Below are 19,707 nucleotides of genomic sequence, written 5' to 3' on the forward strand. Positions count from 1 at the left end.
TTTTTTTTTTATAAATTGTTTTATTTTAGTGAACCAATAGTACAGTTTCTTTAAGAGGTGTAAACGTTCAAAATAACCAAAAAACAAGCAGCTATAAAGGGAAAACATGCAGTTTTCTTCATTCCCTGCAGGTGGCACGTGTCACTTTTGTAGAAACTATTTATGCCTGTAGATGGCGTACATTAGCACCGCTGTTGCCCACGCCTGTAACATCCCTCAGTGCAGTACTCGGACTTGATTCCATATGATGAAGTATTGGTGAATGTGGACTAAATATAGTATTGGTGAATACTGCGTAAAAACAAGTCTAAAGTCGGCGAGAGTTAATGAGATAATAAGCTGTGGGGAGGAGGCAGCAGCTGAGCTCAGGGATGCTAACATTGCAGATAGTATAAATAGCTGATGGTCGACACCAGGAAGCCCTCATTAACCACCATGTCTGGAGGAGCAGTCAGACATTCCTCGCGATGGTGGAATATACCTAAAAAGGCTCAGTATGATTTTTAAGGTCGTTGATGCTTGCAGCACTCAGCTCGCAGGACACTTTTTTAATTTATCCTAGACATTTTACACAGAACCATTTTGAGATGAAATAGCAGGACACGTGTTACCGATGATACAAATTAAGGTTCCATTCCATTCACGTCAGACAGAGTCAGGGTGCTGCTATTGTGTATGTTGCCTTACAGGAAATGCCCTGGAAAGGTCTATTTGTCTATCACTAGTCATCAAACTAGAGCAGAAGTTGTCTCAGGGCATTTTTCATGTAAAGCAGGTCTTGACTGGACTCTTTATAATATTATTTATTTAATTCCACGAGCCATGAGCAAGCACTTAGCAACAGCGGTGAGGAAAAACTATCTTTTAACAGGCAGAAACCAGCAGAACCAGGCTCTTGGTTGAACAGATTGATAAGTAAATTGATAGAAAATCAATTGGCAATTATTTTTATAATTCTTTGAAATAATTTTGTCAAGCAAAAATATCAAACATTCTCTGGTTCCAGCTTTGCAAATGTAAAGCAATGCAATTTTAAACTAAATGCCTCTGGGTTTTGGAGTGTTAGACAAAACAAGACATTGGAACACAGAACCTGGGGCTTTAGGAAAATGTGATTTCCTCACATTTTATAGGCCAAATGATTAAAGGGACAACTCACCCCAAAATCCAAGATATATGTATATTTTTCCCTTGGCCTGTATTGGTATTTATCCATCTAGATTTTTTTGGTGTCCAGTATAATGGGACTAAATGACACTTGGTTTGTGGTGCTCAAAGCACAAAAAAACAAACAAAAAACTTTCAAGACCAGTGTCTCTTTCCAAGAATCATGACCTGGTTACTCAAGATAATCCGCAGACCTTGTTTTGAGCAGTAGAAAAGAAAGTAATTCAGAGTTCTGGTAGAAGTCCCATTATACTGGGGGGAAGGCAGACATCTCTGCATCTGATATCTCCAAAACCTGGCAATTCACACCAAAAAAATCTAGACAAATAAATAGCACTATTTTGGGGTGACCAGATTTGTATGTTGCATTAGTTTCTTAATTTTAGTTCAGTTATCGAGGTTGATTGAAGTGTTCAGAGTAAAAATTGTTTCTACAGCTGCTCCCAGGTTTTTGAACAGCTTCTTCCTTTAAAGTGAGTAGTTGTACTGCAGCTTTGCTCGTCACCTGAAGCTCCAAAATCAAAACAACATCAGAGTTGGGGTGTCAGAGCAGTTTGATGGGTCTCATAATGCTTTTGGTGCAGGATTGGCCATTTAAAACAATAGGTGTACGTAAAAATGGGAGTGTCAGACACTTTCAGTGCTTTTTGGCCTTGAGGCGTTCATGGTCTGTTGTTACAACCAGGCTCAGAGGAGGCAGTTAGTGTCATTGTATTCCACTACTACTATGTCTTCGTCATCGCTGATCAATGTAGATCTCCTGCAGAGATGCACCAGCAGGACACACAACATTTTTATTGAAATGATTCACTGTTGTCATCACTATTAACATGACCTCCGCAGCACTGTTGCTTCTTTGTCGGCCTCTGTGTCGGGCAGCATTTTGAGGCTGCGACGCCTTATTTGGAATGCGGCCTGTCACATTCATAAAAAGACATCGAGGGAAATTAGGGAAATAAATCAAAACAAACAGACGTGCTAAACGAGGTCACGACTGTACCTCGTTGGTTTGGAGCTGCTCCCCTGGGAGGGAGGAAGAGAGAGTGAGAAGGGGGAGAAGAAGAGGAGTGAGGAAGGGGGGAGAGGGGGAAGGAGAGTGAAATTAAATTTGCTGTGCCCTTGGTTTTAATAGATTAAAAGCTTTAGGAATGATTGGATCATTCATTTGAAATGTATGATGTGTTCTTAAAGCACTTTGGCTCAGAGTGTTCTGGCCTTTTTTTCCTCCCTGCGCTCTATTGGATTACCTGTATGTGAGTTACGGGGTTTAACAGTAGGAACACAGCATGAAGCCTTTCACTTTACTCTCATTCATCTGTGTTAGCTTAGTGACATTTTGCAAAAGTCTCATGCTATAGATGGAGGAGTGAACCAGGTGTTTTCTGGAACCAAACCTGTCACAACTTCATTATATGCTTTTGTTATGCTAAAGGTTGGGATTATATCTTGCCAGACTTGTGATTAAACATGGAAAGAATGGAATGGCAAAGAGCCAGTGGAAGAAAATACTGTACATGTAAAAAAAAAAATTAAAAAAAAGAGTAGAGTTAATTTAATTATTTGTGTTCTCCCCCTTTTTGTGCTTTTCTTTAGGTATGACATCTGCACCTACAAGAACAAACCCTGTGGTACCTTAGGTGAGTGACTATGGCAGAGAAAGATTTATGTGTGTTAAAGGGATAGTTCATATTATTTAATGTGGGATCTTATGAGGTATCAACAGTCAGTGTAAAATTTACAGAAGATGACAGTCTTCACACCTCCAGTCTGGACAAGCAGAGAGGAGTAGCAGTTCATTTTGTTGCTGACCCTGTCCAGAGGTGTTCATTGCTTAGCTTCTGTGTTGGTGCTCCTCTCTGCTTCTCCAAGCTGGGAGCGTGCTGGTTGGCCTCTAGTGTTGGTAATACACTGACTATTGATAAGTACCTCATACAACCCCATATGAAATAATCCAAACTATTCCTTTAACATGTGTTTTTTTTGCCAAATCTGCAATTTAAGATGATGTTGACTGTATTATTCTCTGGTTAAGGAGTTCATTCATCTCCCTTTTCCCTCTGGAGAGGCTTTCATCGACGTGTCCTCAGACAAACCTTATTTAGCAACCTTTGCCTTCGTCTCCTCCTGCGAGACATAATGAGAAGGATGTTTTCACTTGTGTTATTATAGCTCCTCAGTGACTCCCCTCTGTTGGTTGAGGCCACGAGCCCTGAATCTGGACAGCCGTGGTCACCTCCTCACGCGGCCTCCAGTTTATACAAAGTACGCCGTCTCCTCCGCCTCTAACCTCAGTTTGTCTAAGGTGTTTATACTTCCACCAGGGGTTGAGAGAGAGAAAGGAGAAGGCATGTGTTGGGAAGAGTTTGGGGGCGGGGGGGGGGGGGGGGGGGGTAAGGAGGAGGAGATGGAGAAGAAGAAGAGGAGGAGTTGAAAGGAAAATGGAAGGGGAAAAGGACAATTATAGGGAGTGTTAGAGTATGCAGGAGGGAGATAGAGTGGGTGATATGCTGGCTGTGGTGGTATTGGGGGTGGAAAAAGGACAGCAAGCAGCGGCAGAAGCCCCCCTCCTCTTCCTCCCCCTCCTCAACCCCAAACCTCCTACCCACCCAGCCCTCTCTCCCCATCTTATCTGTGTCAAAGCCCCGCAGGCACCACAGTATATCTTGGAGGTAATATTGTGACTTCAGGGGTGGTTTGACAGATTGACCGCATTCGTCACATTCCCCGGTCGCTTTAATTGCCCTGGCATCTGCTCGGCTTCCTCGTTGTCTCAACCGCCCCCCCCCCCCCTCCTCCTCCTCCTCCCTCTGCTCTCCTCCCTCTCCTCTTCAGGGATCATGCTCCTGGGGTCAGATCGCTGGCCTTTAGGGTCGCCAAGTAATCACGGGGCTGGAGATAATACACAGTCCACCCCGGTGCTAAGAAAACAACTGTGTGTGTTTTTTACGCTCAGCCACGACCTAACACACACACACACACACACACACACACACACTTAACTCACTCTCACACACACATTCTTAAACTAATCGTAGAGTAGCCACCCTCCTTCCTTTCCCTCCCTCTCCTCCTTCTTTCTTCACCTTCAGGCTCCCTCTTTTCCCCCTGCAGTAATGGTTTCAGTGGCCTCCTGATTTGCGAGTCTATTCTTGTTTAGCCTCTTAGTAAAGAGGATACAAAAGCCATGCCACTTTTAGCAGGGAGGCTGAGAGTTCACGCAAACTATACAGGAAAATCTGAAGCAGCACTGACCACCAAAACGTGGTACATGCAGGTGTGTGTCGTGTCTGTCGATGTCCCGTGATGTATCTAGTCATTCAGGTAGTTTTGGTTTTATTTGCCTGGGTTAAGCGATATCAGCCTCCTCCTCAGTAGAAAGAAGTTACAATGTGTTTCTATCCATCAGTTTTTATGTGCCTTTTCAATCAGCACACACCTGCGTGGAGATACCAGAAATTCAGAAAAAAAACATACATGCATGTGGCTTAAACATCCAATGAAGCGATAGTTCTAATAATAATAATAATAATTTTATTTAGATAGCACCTTTAAAAACAGAGATAACAAAGTTCTTTGACAAAAAAAACCCCAAAAACGTGTTGATATAAATAAAATCAAATAAATTGAATGAATGAATCGCTCCACACAGATCAGAAGAAAACATCAGATCTCTGTGGAGCGATGAAGAGGCTCTAGCCTTACTCAGATTAATACATGAACAAACATAAATGCCACATTTCCGTCACATTTTCCACATCATTTTCATTTGCTTTGACTGGAGCTCTTTTAATTACGTCTTCTCTTTGTTCCTTCTTCTTCTGCAGTGGTTTAATGGGACCCAACTGAAGAATTAGTGCCACCAATTGTTTATCTCAATGCCAGCAACTCCTTGCATATAATACTTACATACCAGTAGTGGATGGAAAACACACATTATAGATATACAGATAGTTTAGGGTTTTTTTAAAGTGGGGTTGTAAAAGGTACTTATCCATATAGTGTATTACCTACAGTAGACAGTTTAGAGAAGCAGCAGGAGTATCGGCATGAAAGACCTAAAAAATCAATATCAGTTTAAATTCAGGCTATATTTATAAACCAAACCAACCAAACTGGCAAAAACAGTGATTTTACTTTTCAGAACATGAGAGTTGCTGGTCTACTGCTGCCCTGATCAGTTATATAGTTTGTGTTATTGTGTGAGCTTGGATGTTTTAAAGGATTAGGTTGGATTCACCAAAGTCAATAAGAAAGACCAACTAACTGATTGAGGCAGAAGTAGACTGGCATCTTCCATGTTCTGCAAAGTGAAATGACTGTTTTTGCAAGAGGAATCTGGTTGAGCGAGATATGATATGTGATGATATGATGATAATAATAAATGATGATAGTGATTTTTTAAGTGGAACTCTTGTCTTCTGAAATTTGTCTAAAATTTGACTAGTAAGATCTTGGATACTATGTAGAGTATCTCAAATGCTGATAAGAAAAAAATGTTGCTGTTTTTGAGTTTTTTGTCTGTAATTTTTTAATGCAAGTGTCACATAATAAATCCCATTCACATCTGTTGTATTGGAGAGGAGGCAGAAGTCTTATAATACTTAAAAATTTGGGTAAATGAAACCAAAACTGCACAGAACAAAAAAGTGAGAGGAAAAAAGCATTTAAAAGTCTATCACTACACTGTAAACAATGTAATTAAAACACTCTTTCACCCTCATACATTAATGCACATCCCCCAACATACACACCTGCTTTGAGCTGTCATATGATCCACTCTGCAGTCACCTGTAGATGTAATCTGTGAAGAATTGCCTCCTGTCTCCCTATCTGACCTGTCAAGCTGCAGGAAAAAAAACTGCGACACCTGGATTGTGGAGAGGTTTAACTTTAAACACCCTCTACTCTCCTCCTCTCCCCTTCTGTGTCCCTTGTTCTTTGACTGTACGTCTGAAATGAGGAAAACATCTATATTTTCTGACAGGTTTCTGGTGGGGTACAGCATTGGCGAGGGGGTTCTTATATTCCCCTCCTTGGCTCGCATTTTAGACGATCCCTTGTTACATGAATTGAAATGTATAAATCTCTCTCTTGTCTAGACATTTTCCAGCAGTCGCTGTAGTTTTCAAGGAACAAAAAAATGAGATGTCTAGCTGGTGATGCTGAGCTCAGCTCCCCCTGCTGCACAGGAGATCATATGTGTGGAATCCCAATTTTATGACCATGACTCCTAAGAATGCTACATCTTGACCTTGTGTTTGTATGTTTGTCTGGTGTGTGTGTGTGTGTGTGTGTGTGTGTGTGTGTGTGTGTGTGTGTGTGTGTGTGTGTGTGTGCATCTGTGTGTGTAGGCTTGGCTTCAGTGGCTGGAATGTGCGAACCGGAGAGGAGCTGTAGCATCAATGAAGACATCGGCCTTGGTTCTGCTTTCACCATCGCCCACGAGATCGGCCACAAGTGAGTGAGACTTTTAAGATCCTAATAACTCTGGTGCAAAGGGCAGCCAGTGGGCCTCATGCAAAAACCACAGATTCATTCTTAAATATCTCCTTTAGACATGTTTTAAGACATAAGAAAATACTTCATACATAAATTTATGTCAGATATGGGTTTTCTACAAAAATTCAATTATGCTGTTAAACATTTGCTCTGACATTTAAAAATCCAGAATTTATGAAAATGTAAATATTCCACCGAAACATGAGCTAGTTGTGGTGTCAACTAGCTGTGCTCCTACATGCACATCTTACACACACAGGACACAGAGATGCTGTGAAGCGCTGCAAAGCATCAATTCTAGAGCAAACGTCAACCTGGGTGAACACACCAGAAGTGCATTTCTCTGTGCCAAGTCTGCCCCACTGCAGTTTTCTAATCCGCTCTGGGTTGCTTTGCTCCATGACAGTAAGATAAAATAAAACAAGATAAGATAAGACAAGATAAGATAGACTTTATTGATCCCACACCGGGGAAATTCACTCTTTGAATGTACGAAGGGAGCGTGCATCTTCTCGTGGAGGAGAGGCTCCTGCTCGTGACAGTGCTGGATGTAATGGCTGAGCTGTGCATTTAGCACTGCTGAGTTAGCTAGCACAGTGAAACAATTGGCAGGTGTAGTCCGGCAGGAAGAAAACAGTTCCTACGTGAAACTGCTCACAGCAAGGTCTATGGATTATCTTGAGTAACTGGGTCATGATTTCTGGAAAGAGATATAGCTGTTGAGTTTTTCAAGTTCCATTATATTTGAGAGAAGGCAGACATCTCTACAGCCTAAATCTCCAAAACTGAGTAACTTCCACTGAAACAATCTAGATGTATATATAGAATGACAGGTGATTGTGGGGTGAAATGTCCCTTTAATTTTGGCCTTGAGGGGGCATATCAAGTCATTCTAAGTCAAAAGGCTAAACTTCCAAGTGATATCAAAGTTGAATCTTTTTCGATTTTGTCAAGTCAGGTGTAAAGTCATCAGATTCACGACCTCATCCAAGGCTAACTCCTTTGACTTTGACTCACACCTCTTACAAATTTGATTCCTCCTTTTGCTTTTTAAAACCTTTTATCACTTTCATGACTGTGTGCCCTAATAATCGCCCTTAAACAAACATTTCTTACTACTTGAGTGCACCAGACCTGCATGTAGCCCTTTTTTTTCCCCCCCTGCAGACGTCTTGAACTGTATCTCCACATATTTCCTCATGCAAATGTCAGTGTCCACATACCTCTGGCTCTTTCTCCCTGAATATAAAGCAAAATAATGATGATGTATTAGTCTACGTATCCCTCTCGAGAGAGTTCAGCAAGATGGCGATTTCCTTTATTATGTCTCGTGTCTGCTTCTGTTGTGGGGCAGTTGTAAAAATAGTCTCTGCTTCTAGAGGATGTATTTAAAAAAACACACTGCAGCGGGGTTTCAACTGGCCTGATTTATTTCCAGAGTAGGGTAAAATGTCATAAACGCCAGCCTTAGAAAAACAGGTTCAGGCTGTGCGATGTGGTCGGGTTTGTTATATACATTAGATCTGAATTCTGCTCCTGGACTGTAAGGAAAAGTAAGCTTCGACATCCTGCTGTAACATGAGATTTTCTCTCAAATGATATCCAGACAGATAAGGTTTTTTTTTTATAATGAATTGTTAAAATTATTTCTTTAAAAAAAATAAATCTGGAGCAGCTTTTCTAACAGACCACAAGGTCGAGAGCTGTTTGAGTTCTGGTTCTCTGTCTGTTCTCTGGTGCATCTGAAGGATCCCCCATGCTCGCTGCAGTCGGCGGGGACTCTTGCCTCGCAGCCTGCTCAGACCTGCAGGCAGTGATTGACAGGCAGGCATCAGAGTGGTGATTAGAACTTTTTCATTCCTGCCGAGCTCCAGACAGGGTTTGACCCCTGACCCCTGGCTCTCCTCTACACAGCTGTTTCAGAGCCACAGAGCTCGATATTTACAGCCAGGACCACTGAGGGAGACATCCTCCAACCAGCGACCTGGACTGTCCACTCTCATCCCAACTAAACTGTGGAGTTAAAGAAATTATGTAAGATTTGGGGCTGTATCTGACTCATAGTTTTGTCAGTCAAGTTAGATTTGGTTGGTGAATTGGAAGACTCAGTGATTCATTCCTTTTTTTTCAGCTCAGAGCACCACACTAAATTCCAATATATTTTACTTGTAAGACTCATGTTTTAATTAGACTTGCACAATTGATCACAATCACAATAAAATAGCAGCATGGCCAAGTGCATTATCCAAATCATAGAACCAAATCAGACTTTTTTGAAAAAGGAAAAGTACTGAAGTGCTCTGTAGATGACCTGGCCTTAAAATCTTGCACGTGTTTGTTTGGTGCAGACCTTAATAAATATCACATCATCATGATTTTAATAGTTTTTATTTCACTAAACATAAAAATTATAATGCAAAATATCGCAATTGCAATTTCAGTCAAAATATCACAATATGACTTTTTACCAAAATCTTGCGGCCCTAGTTTGAATGCCTTTCTTTGTCATCTGTGACGTGAAATCATCAGATTCACACACCGTCAGAGAGAGTAAGCGTGTGCGTCCTCCTGCTCGTAGTTCAGGTATAAAATCCCAGCGGAATGTCTTTCCTCCCAGGTTGCTGAGCGCTTTCAGCCACTGCAAGCTAAAATAAAACTATATTTATGTTTCTCATTTGTAATTCCTTGTTTAAATATTATCCTTGAGCATTTCTGTAAGTTTCCATCTGTTCTATCCTGTTATTGTAATGCACGCTGTTTGAGAGGAAAAAACCCAACTGCTCGACTTGAAGAATCTCAGTCCACTGAGCGGGAGAACTCAGTTTTCTTGGTCAATATAACTCGCACTGAGAAATTTATTGCTGCAGTTGACTATATTTACCATCAACGTTGACTGGACATCCACATTAAAAGTGCTGAATTTTTCCTTTAACAGAGGAGAAGGCACTTTTAGACCAGTGGTTACTGATGATCTTCATACACAGCTGCCTTCATTCTGGTTTTTATTTTGTGTGTTTCAGTTTTGGGATGAACCATGATGGGATTGGGAATTCCTGCGGTACCAAAGGCCATGAGACCGCCAAACTGATGGCCGCTCATATAACAGCCAACACTAACCCGTTCTCCTGGTCTGCCTGCAGCAAAGACTACATCACCAGCTTTCTCGAGTAAGTGGATGATGGTTGCTCCCTGCGGGGTTGTCTGAGTGTGTTTGGATTTGGCTGTGTGTGTGTTTGAATGTGTGTGTGTGTGTGTGTGCAGTAGAGAAAAAGGTGCATGCCTGTTTTCCTGCTCGCTTGCAGCTGCCTCTCTTTACAACCCACTGCCACTGGCTGGCCCTTGTGGTGACCCGCTAGGCTGTCTCGTGTGCGAGTCCTTCCCCACTTATTCACATCCATTTCATCACTGAGCCTCCTGCCAGACCTCCTTGTGGCTGTGTATGATAACTGGGTGCCTTCCACCCTTGCATCCTCACACCACAAGGCGGGTGATGGTAGAGCTCATGTGGTGCACGGTGGTGATGTGTCGGCCAGCTGCCTCCAACCACTGCTCCACTGTTTTGTGGACAAGTCATAGAAGACAAAAACCTGAAGTGCGCAAATAAACTGAGGAGTAAAGCAGTGACATTTGGCGGAGTGAGTCAATGAGTCCTGCCAGCCTGGCATGGTAAAAAAAGACTCATGCAGTTTTCTAGGAGTTAGAGAAGGTCAGACAAAACATCTGGAGCTGGCCTCCAGAGATCACGTCAGGACTGTATGAATTATACGACCCCAATCCCTTAATTTCATGGGTATGAGGAGGAATGAGAACTGTTTGAGTAAAAAATTAAATTCTTTGCTTTAGGATTCATATTGATGAGGACAAGCCATTCTATTCAGGAAAATATCCCTTAATCAGAATTACAAGAGCACTCTGATTTAATATTGTACTCTTATAACACTGTCAGACCTGATGGACAGTTTTTTTCAAAACTGGTGCAGCCTAACAACAAATGTCTTCTTTTTATACTTTGAATTCCTTCCTTGTCAAAACCTGGCATCTACATTACCCACAATGCAACTTGACTGCAGACAGTTTGGCTGGAGATTTGGGTGTGTTATGCTCATAGCAGCTAATGTTGCCCCACGCTGCTAAAATTTCCAACCAAGATATTTATCTATATTTATCAACGTAGACGAAGCTGAGTGTGCAGATCTCTGGCTCTCTGCTCCAGATTATAATGCAGGTTCAAATTGTAACAAGCAGCAACAGCCCACATTTCCCATCATGCTTATAGTGCTGGAATGAGTAGTTTCGTAGTGTTTAGTTGTGCTTGTAATGTCTCTGTTCAGAACATGGTTGTTAATGTTCGCTATTGTCATTTTGGTGCTAGTTTATAGTCTTAACCGTTAGTAAAATGACTGCTACTTTTCTTGACACCAGCTGTAATTTGCTCTTTTTTACACACTTCTGAAATAAAGTGGGTGCCCTTGATAATGCATTACTTAAGATAGTAAACTTCAGTAAACTGAAAATGTATTAGTAAAATGTTATATTGCTTTGTTACTGCTAAGGAATGCTAAAAAAAATAAAAAAGTAGAAAAATATTACTGTAACCCATCACTGCTAGCCTCAAGCAGAAAAAAAGGAGCAAGCTACAGAGGTCTGGTCTCCCCAAGACCTTTAAACACACTTTGATGTGTAAAATTGTTGGAGTTCCCCTTAAAACAATGAACTTTAAGAGTCATCCTGGTCTCTGATGGATTTAACTTGAGGACTGTTGGTGGCTGTGGACTGACGACACCGAGGACATTTCTCCACAGACTGAGTCCTGGGCGGGCCACTGGCCACTGCTGGGAAACCGCTTCATTGTGTAGGAACAACAATCAGAAAGTGGTCAGGATTGTTCCCTCAGACGAGAAACATGCTGCCATTCTTCTTTATCCTTCTTTAACCATGAATGAGGTCAAGGATTCATCATCTTTGTAACACTCAACAACTCCGAGCAATTACTTGCTTGCAGCAGCGGTAGGAAAGTTGTAAACTACTGCAAAGAGCCACGTTGACTCCGCGGAACACGAGGACAAACGTGGCAGAAGAACCAAATTTAACAACAGAAACAGAAATAACTCGCCAGATACAGCTCAGAGTGAGTCGTGTTGCTGTTAAAGCTGCTCTAATGAATATTTTAAGGATATTAAAGACAAAACTACCTTGTATTCTCTCAAATGGGTTGCTCATAGTTACACATCACACAGAACTGTCACCCAACTCTGCTGTTCCAATCAGAGCTTTTTAGCTTTTTGCTTAGTTTGTTTTTGTTTTTTCAACTTTGCTCTTGTGGTTGACTCTCACCGCTCTCGTCACTCTACACTTAGCACCCAGCACCAAATGACAGGCAGCTGGTGAACATAGTGGAACATTTAGCAGCTACATAGCCAGATATTTCCCTCAGGAGTCGGTGGAGACCAAAAGAGGAGTTCACAGGAGAGAGAATATTGGATTTACTTTTAGCAGACAGACAGAAACATGGCTCCAGTTAAATGGTAATGTTGCTGTGTATCTGCTGGATGTGCAAATGGGCAGTTTACCAACAAGTTTTTCATATAAACTTTGAAAGGGGTTACACTGTTTCTAAGAGGCCAAAAAAATCAGTTTAAGCTGGGGCAGGCAGTTTATTTTTGGTATTATTGGGCAAAAATTCAATTATAACTTTTCAGCATAATATAATTCAAGTTTGCACATAGAAGACTAGTCTTCTGCTTCCCCTCTCGCTATTTTCAGGTATTAGAAAATCTAGCTTGTGACAGGAGACTGCTGCCATTCAAACTTGATATGAGGCAGCAAAGGCAGAGGTGGAATGTTTTCCACAGGTTTTGCCTATGGCAGCATTCATGCAGGTATACCGTAACTGCTTTTTTAAGAGCGGACTGTTTTTAACAGAAGAACAGGATGTTGTGTCAAAGAGTGTGGTTCAACAGTGAGATGAAGGTTCATAATCAGACCTGAGGACCTGGAGGATGCTGCTGCAGACCTTAACACAGTGGTTGTATCACTGTCTGAAAGGGACTGAAACAGTTACTTCCACTTGAATAACTTTACCTGCCACAACAGCCTTGGTTCCTTTATTATAGCGGACATGAAGAAAAGTGGAAATGTTAATATATATAATTTGAAAATAATGGTGTGTCACAGACTACAGGATATTAAGATTTGCATGCAAGAGGGAGCACGATCTTGCGTGATTTCAAGGGGAAGCAGATGTAAACACAATTGAGACTGGTGTGGAGCAACAACTTGTTGTACTAGTACTTTGCAGTGAGAAAAAAACAAAAGCAGAAGGCTAAACAAGTATAGATAAAAAAAAATGTTTGGGGAGACACAGTCTGTCATTTTTACTATCTGTCAATATGCTAGCTAATCTTAGCCTCAAGCTAGAGTTTTCTGTTTCTTTGCAACACCGTCAGCTACTATAGCAATATTTTTTTTTTCCAAGAATGCCAAAGTCATGACCCACCTTACTCTGCCTTTGGTTGGCTTAGTCTGATATTCCTACCCTGAAACTACTCATTCTCATTCTCACTCCTCATACCTAAACCCACCCAGCCCCAATCAAGTACTAGCCAATCAGAGTCAGAACAGGGCGGGTCATGAGTTTGCCATGCCTGGAAAAAAAAAAAAGCACTCACTGACTTTTATCTCCTTGCAGACTTGTCGGTTGATTGGCTACTGTGGGCAGCCCTGATGAGTCTGGATCTGTAAACCTCTCACAGTACTAGATAATCTGGGTCAAACATTTATACTGACCAATGTCCCGAACTAGTTCGATGTAACAGACTTGACTTCAGTATGGTCCTCTATACTCACTGGCCTGCTGTCCTAATATGCATGCTTGTGCATAATAATGCACATGTATATGGTGGAAAGGCACAGGTTTGTGCTACAGAAAGTGTTGTCTTTTATTGCACTCTGAATAACAGAGCCTATTTATTTAAGCTCTCTCCTGCAAAGAAGCAGAGGGGATTGCAGAAATCTCAATTTGTTTCTCAATACAGTCAGAGACCCACAGACTCTGCGCACACATAAAGATCCTTCCTTTTCCGTCCTCCTGTAGAGGCCCTTTCTCTTCACAGTTCGGCTTCATCGCCCATCAGTAAGACCTGAGTGCTGCTTGCAAATCCTAACACACAACCTCGTGGTGGAGTGTCAGTTGGATGCGCTGCAAGTCTGCGGTGTGTCTTTGTGTGTGTGTGCGTCTGTTTGTGTATTCATGTTTTGCTAGCGAGGCCCTCCAAGAAAGCCGATAATAGCGGCCGTGGTTGTCAGATGATGTTTCCGGCTGAAAGCTGTTAGAGGAGGGTTAGTGAACAGCACTTGTGACAGAGATGACAGTATTATATGCCAGCATCCAACTGGGACACAAAGAGCTGCTTCTCTGCCGCTCCGCCGGGTTCCTGTCCATTTCTGGCTCGAGTGTCTGAGTGACCGAAGCTGTTCCTCCGACAAAAAAAGAGACAAAGTTGCTGTGCTTGTTTTCTAAGCAGAATCAACTATTTGTATCAGTCTTTTGCTTGAGTTTTTTCTTGTCATTTTTGGTTTTATTGCCTTTAGCTTTTATGTTTCTTACAAAAGGGTTCTGTCTGTAAACTCCAATTATCCTCCCTTTCTCTGCCTCAATCAGAGTTTTGGATATCGCACATGCTTCTCCAAGCCAAGTAAACAACTTTGGCTGTGGTGTTGGCCTAGATTCACCGTCTTGCTAAAGCAATATGTGGTGCTTTGTTTGGGTTTTTTAGGAATGGTTTATGAATGCACTCACAGTTCAGTCATAGTTTATCCTCCCAAGTGTGCATGCCAGTTTGTTATAAATGTTATATGGCAGGCACTTTGGGTTTATTAAACTCTCAGAGACCACAAACTCTTGTGTGACTTGTGCCTTATGATAATTGTTAGGTTAGTTTGATTTAATCATGCTGCTGTCTCAACAGTGTTTGGATCCAGTCAGCATCATGGTTAATATCTACATGAACGCCTGGTGTCAGAGTTCAGGGATCGCTGATGTTCTCGCTTATTAGAGGATATTTCCGCTCAGCATAATGAATTTGGCTGAATCCACCGGACAGGAAGCCTTTGCGACGATGTCAAATAATAGCCTCTATGTTTAAACTTTGACTATTTTGTCTCTCTCCAAACCAATAAATAGTGAGGCTTGCCCTCAGTGCACAGGGAGTCTGGGGGCCTCAGAGACCGGTTTGTCTCCCTCTCTCCATGAAGAGAGGGTCCTCCAAGGAGCAAGAGCCAAGAAACAGGATTATTCCATTCAGTAACTGAGGACAGGGGATGGAGAGAGGAAGAAAGACAAGAGAAAGAGGGAAGAGAAGGGAAAAAAGGAAGGAAGGAAGAGTGTTCTCCTCTCAGTCTGGAACATTTCAGTTCCACTTAATGACATAAACAACATATTTTAAATGTCTTGTTTTGCTCAGTATTGTTATTATGTTTGGACACTGCACTTCTCCATCAATTTATATTGTCATTAAATTTTCTGGGAAAACAAGATCCCAAGTTTAACTTTAAATCGATGGGAGACTGTTGCACCAGTAAGTTCAAACTTTTCTTAGTTATAATGTGTCTAATAAGTAGATATTTATGCGTAAATAAATTAGAGAGCAAATTAAGAACAAACTAATTCATGAATACAGATTAATTGTTAAAACACATAAACTGCTAGGTGTCACGTTAAGTCAGTTCTATTTATAGAGCGCCAAACCATAACTAAAGTCAGTTTAGGGCACTTAGAGCAGATTTAAACGGTAATCTTAATTATATAATTTGCAGGGACCCAACAATGAGCAAGAACTTGGTGACAGAGGTGAGGAAAACTCCCTTTTAACTGCTATGTAGCTAACTGAGCCAAAACTAGCATTAGCTTGTTAATATATGAGTGAAGAGTAAAAGTTAAGGCGACTTGAAATATGATTGCTTTGTTCGATAGAGGAGACAGATTTTCTCTTTGGCATGGGAGCTAACTGTTAGCACATTGACAGAGTTAAAGCTCATCAATTAACTTGTTATAGCTCTTAAAGTTAACGACTTCATATCTTTAGATAAAAATCTTGCGAGAGGATGGCAAATCAATGGTTCCCTTATAGACTCGACCCCAAGAAATAGTCCAGAATATAAACCCCCTGTAAAATGACAAATTGTTGTTTTTACACTTTCTCTTTGTTTGTTTGAGTTTTTGTGTAAAGATGTTGGTAGGGTGATTTTGTTACCTTTGGACAGAGACAGGCCAGTTTCCCCCTGTTTCCGCTTTTCATGCTAAGCTTATCTAACTGGCAGCTGGCTTCTTATGTTCCCAGGGTCCTGTGTTCTCCAGATTTTTCTGGCACAGTGGAAACATAACAAAGCGTCCAGTGGTCGCCAGTTCTACATATGTGCTGTCACAGATACCTATGTTCTCAAAGTCCTAAGTTGCCAGGGCCCTGTGGTCTAAAAGTCTTAAGCTGCCAGGGGCCTATCTTCTCAAAGACCTAAGTTGTTAGGATCCTATGTTCTCGAGGTACCTAAGTCCCCAGGGTCCTATGTTGCCTGGGCCCCATGTCCCCAGGGACCTATGATCTCGAAGTTCTATGTTCTCAGTGTTCTATATTCCCAAGCTCCTAAGTTCCCAGTGTTCTTTGTTCCCAAAGTTCCCAGGGTCTTATATTCACAAAGTCCTACATTTTGAAGGTCCTATGTTCTCAAAGTCCTAAGTTATTCAGATCTAATGTTCTCAAAGTCCTCAATTGCAAAGGTACTATGTTTTCAAAGTCCTAAGTTGTTATGATCCTGTGTTCTCCATTTCTATGTAGCACATATGCTAATGGTTTAGGGTTATGGTTAAGCATAGAACAGAGGACCCTGGGAACATAGATACACTCCTGGCTTTAGCTTCATATTCAGCATGCAGACGTGAGACGTATTATCTTCTCATTAAACTGCTGCCAAGAAAGATAATACACACAAACAAATGGCTGGTGCAACACAATCCTGAGGCAGAGTGAAGATATATGAGAGGTAGCCGTTTATCCTCTCATTATAACCTGGGAAATGACATAAAAGGTCAGTTTTCCTGTTATCTCTAGTGGTATGTCCAGCCATGCAGGTTGGATTAAATTGCACAGTTTTTAAGATATCCACTTCTAAAATCTCTGTCCTCCCAGTACAGTGAGGTGATTGGAAAGTTTGTTTCTGGTGCTCACAGCAATGAAAAGATACATACAGTACACACCCTGGCTGCAAAATTACAGTGAGGTGGGATCCAAGAGTTTCTAGGAAGTTCTAGGAAGTAACTTGTTAGGTATAAAATGCCAATGCTGTGAGCACCACAAATGAATTTCCATTCTCCTTCACTGAATTGAGGTTCAGGCAGAAATCTCTGAGACAACTATCTCAAAATCTGGACACCAAAACCTGTCTGCACGGCCAGATACCGCTAGAGGTAAGTGAGAAAAGATGTTTTTGTAATTTGTACAAATGTGCTCTTAGTTTCAGTCTTCTTTTCTCCTGTATTTTGGGACAGTCTGCTCAATCCTAAAGCCTAGCTCTACATTACTGCTGTCACCAGGCCCACTTTTCCTTTCGAGGGATGGGAGGCATTCCACTGCATGTTGCAGCTGCTGCAGCTGGAAGGAACACATTGTTATAGTAAATAGTTGGAGTAATATTTTGCCTTGAGAGAAACCTCTGACTCAGGGAGAAACAGGGGAGGTAGAGATCAAAATGAAATACATCTCTGTTTGTTTATTGGCACTTGTCTATGGTATGATTTTTGTGTCTTACGCTGTTGGCAAAAGGTCAAAAGAATAATACTAAATTTTATCCTCAGCATCTCGTCCTAGGATAAACAGACACACCAACTAAAGTATCTCTTTTTTTAAAGCTATTAGAATACAAAACAGCCGCACGTGTGTGTGTGCTTTTTTCCTGCGAGTTCATTGTGAGCGCACATATTTCTATCTGACAAAACAGACTAAACATAATCCTAGGCCTGGACATATGACCCATAGCTCACTCCAGATTTTTCGCTTCCTTTCCCTGCTCTGTTATTTTATTGGCTCCTCTGTGGATTCAGTATAAGCAGTGACATACAGAAGAGTGGAGCGCAGAGCTGTATAATCAAAGAGAGGGACGCTCTTTTTAAGACGGGCAGATCGGCCCTCTTCGCCTCTGGTAAAATGTCTCTCCTTGTGCTTCAGCGCTCCCTTTGATGAGGAGGTGTTGAAGTGTAATATCAACATTAACTACATGTCATTTGAGATCTTTGACAAGCTTCCTACAATGGTAGTTTGGTGGTCAAATTAAACGAGTCAAACAACACGAGCCAAGGTCTTAAAGACAAGACGACAAGGAGGGGGGGGGGGGTCTTTAATCATCCAATCTTGGCATTTCTACCTCTGCCATCAGCCAAGTGTAGAAAGGTTTCTTTGTGTAAGAAACAATCCTATTGTAGGTTTGTTTTTTTGACAGCTCAGGTCGGGGGACGTGTCTGGACAATGAACCTCTGAAACGAGACTTCCTGTACCCAACAGTGGCCCCGGGGCAGGTGTACGATGCAGACGAGCAGTGTCGCTTCCAGTACGGAGCCTCATCACGCCAGTGCAAGTATGGGGTAAGAAACCAGCATCTTTCACGTCGCTCTCCTGCTCACTCACCCAAATGGACTCCTGTTATATATTTTAACTGGAGCAGCTCATTGAATTCTTATTGAAACACCCACACAGGACTGGACCTTACTTGGAAAAGATGAGGGGATACTAGGGACATCCCCAGTATTGAATCAACAAACAAATTATTCGGCAGATAGTGCACTCTGAACGGATGTGAAGAGAAAACAAATGTTTGCAGTAAGAAACATTCAGACATCAGTCACACACTACTGCAGTCAGGTGAAGTCAGGACCAATTTCCATTGAGAATAAACCCCCATAAATCTGATTAGAAATAATTAGACGTTATGGGATGAGTTGATTTTTTGATTTTGATAAATTATTTGAAACCTCTCTTTTGGATTTACTTAATTTCTCTGTCCTGTATGACTGTTAAACTGAGTGTCTTTGGGCTCCGGATGGTTGGTTGGACTTTGAAGATGTCACTTTGACTTTTAGAAATTTTGATTCAAACTTCTTTTGCAATTTTTCAACACATTTATTGTCCCTTTTCTAGACCAGGGATCTGGAACCTTTACTGTCAAAAGCACTATTTTTTGTAAAAAAAAATATGTATATATATATATATGTATATATATATATATATATATATATATATATATATATATATATATATATATATATATATATATATATATATATATATATTTATATATATATATATATATATATATTTCTATCTATCATATCATCATATATTTCCATCAAATTTGGTTCAAACATTCATATTCCCTTCAGGATGAAATGTAATCGCTTTTGCGATTTTCTGACTTTTTACTCTAGTGACATAATGCCAAACTCAGATATTTAATTAGTCTAATACTTACCCAAATACCTGCAAACCTAATAACATTCCCATCAACATCAGCTGTACTTTGTTTTGAGTGCTTGAGATTAAAGGAGGGTAAACATGCAAAGAAGATAATTGTTTTATAATTGTCTGACAGCTCAAGCTGCTTTCCACGCGTTGCCTTATTCTTTTTAATCTCTAAACTTCCCAGACAAAGAGATGAAAGATTGAAGTCAACACTCCCCCTCATCTGTTTTTCTTTTTTTTAAATAGTCTGTAATGATAATGATTCACCGCCCCTCTTCCCGAGTAATGAGAAAACCTCAGTACATAAAGTGACACAGGCAGTGAAAGATGAGGAACAACCATGCGGTAAAATGAGCGGTTGAAAGAATCCTCAAAGATTTAATGAACTATAACGTGATATTGTTTTGTATTACATAAATATTTGGGCACACGATGGAAAAAAAAGGGGACAGAGATTAGCTGAGATCATAGAGTTATTTCATTTCATTGAAAGAAATATCTGACAGCAGATTATAACAGGCCCCAAATCAAGCCCTGT

At 41.1% G+C, this 19,707-nt stretch overlaps 1 protein-coding gene across 1 annotated transcript in view; it reads left to right on the top strand.

The window, feature by feature from the left end:
- The window catches only part of adamts6 (ADAM metallopeptidase with thrombospondin type 1 motif, 6), an 84,653-nt gene that overhangs the window by 15,779 nt on the left and 49,167 nt on the right, over window positions 1-19,707 (top strand). The window contains exons 8-11 of the mRNA XM_084746222.1: window positions 2,761-2,804; window positions 6,519-6,624; window positions 9,687-9,833; window positions 18,154-18,295. Coding sequence (XP_084602348.1) covers window positions 2,761-2,804; window positions 6,519-6,624; window positions 9,687-9,833; window positions 18,154-18,295 — 439 coding nt within the window. The remainder of the gene's footprint in view (window positions 1-2,760; window positions 2,805-6,518; window positions 6,625-9,686; window positions 9,834-18,153; window positions 18,296-19,707) is intronic.

This window comes from Lutjanus erythropterus, chromosome 20 (assembly GCF_056507025.1).
Source record: "Lutjanus erythropterus isolate fLutEry1 chromosome 20, fLutEry1.hap2, whole genome shotgun sequence".
In the NCBI taxonomy this organism is placed as follows: domain Eukaryota; kingdom Metazoa; phylum Chordata; class Actinopteri; order Lutjaniformes; family Lutjanidae; genus Lutjanus; species Lutjanus erythropterus.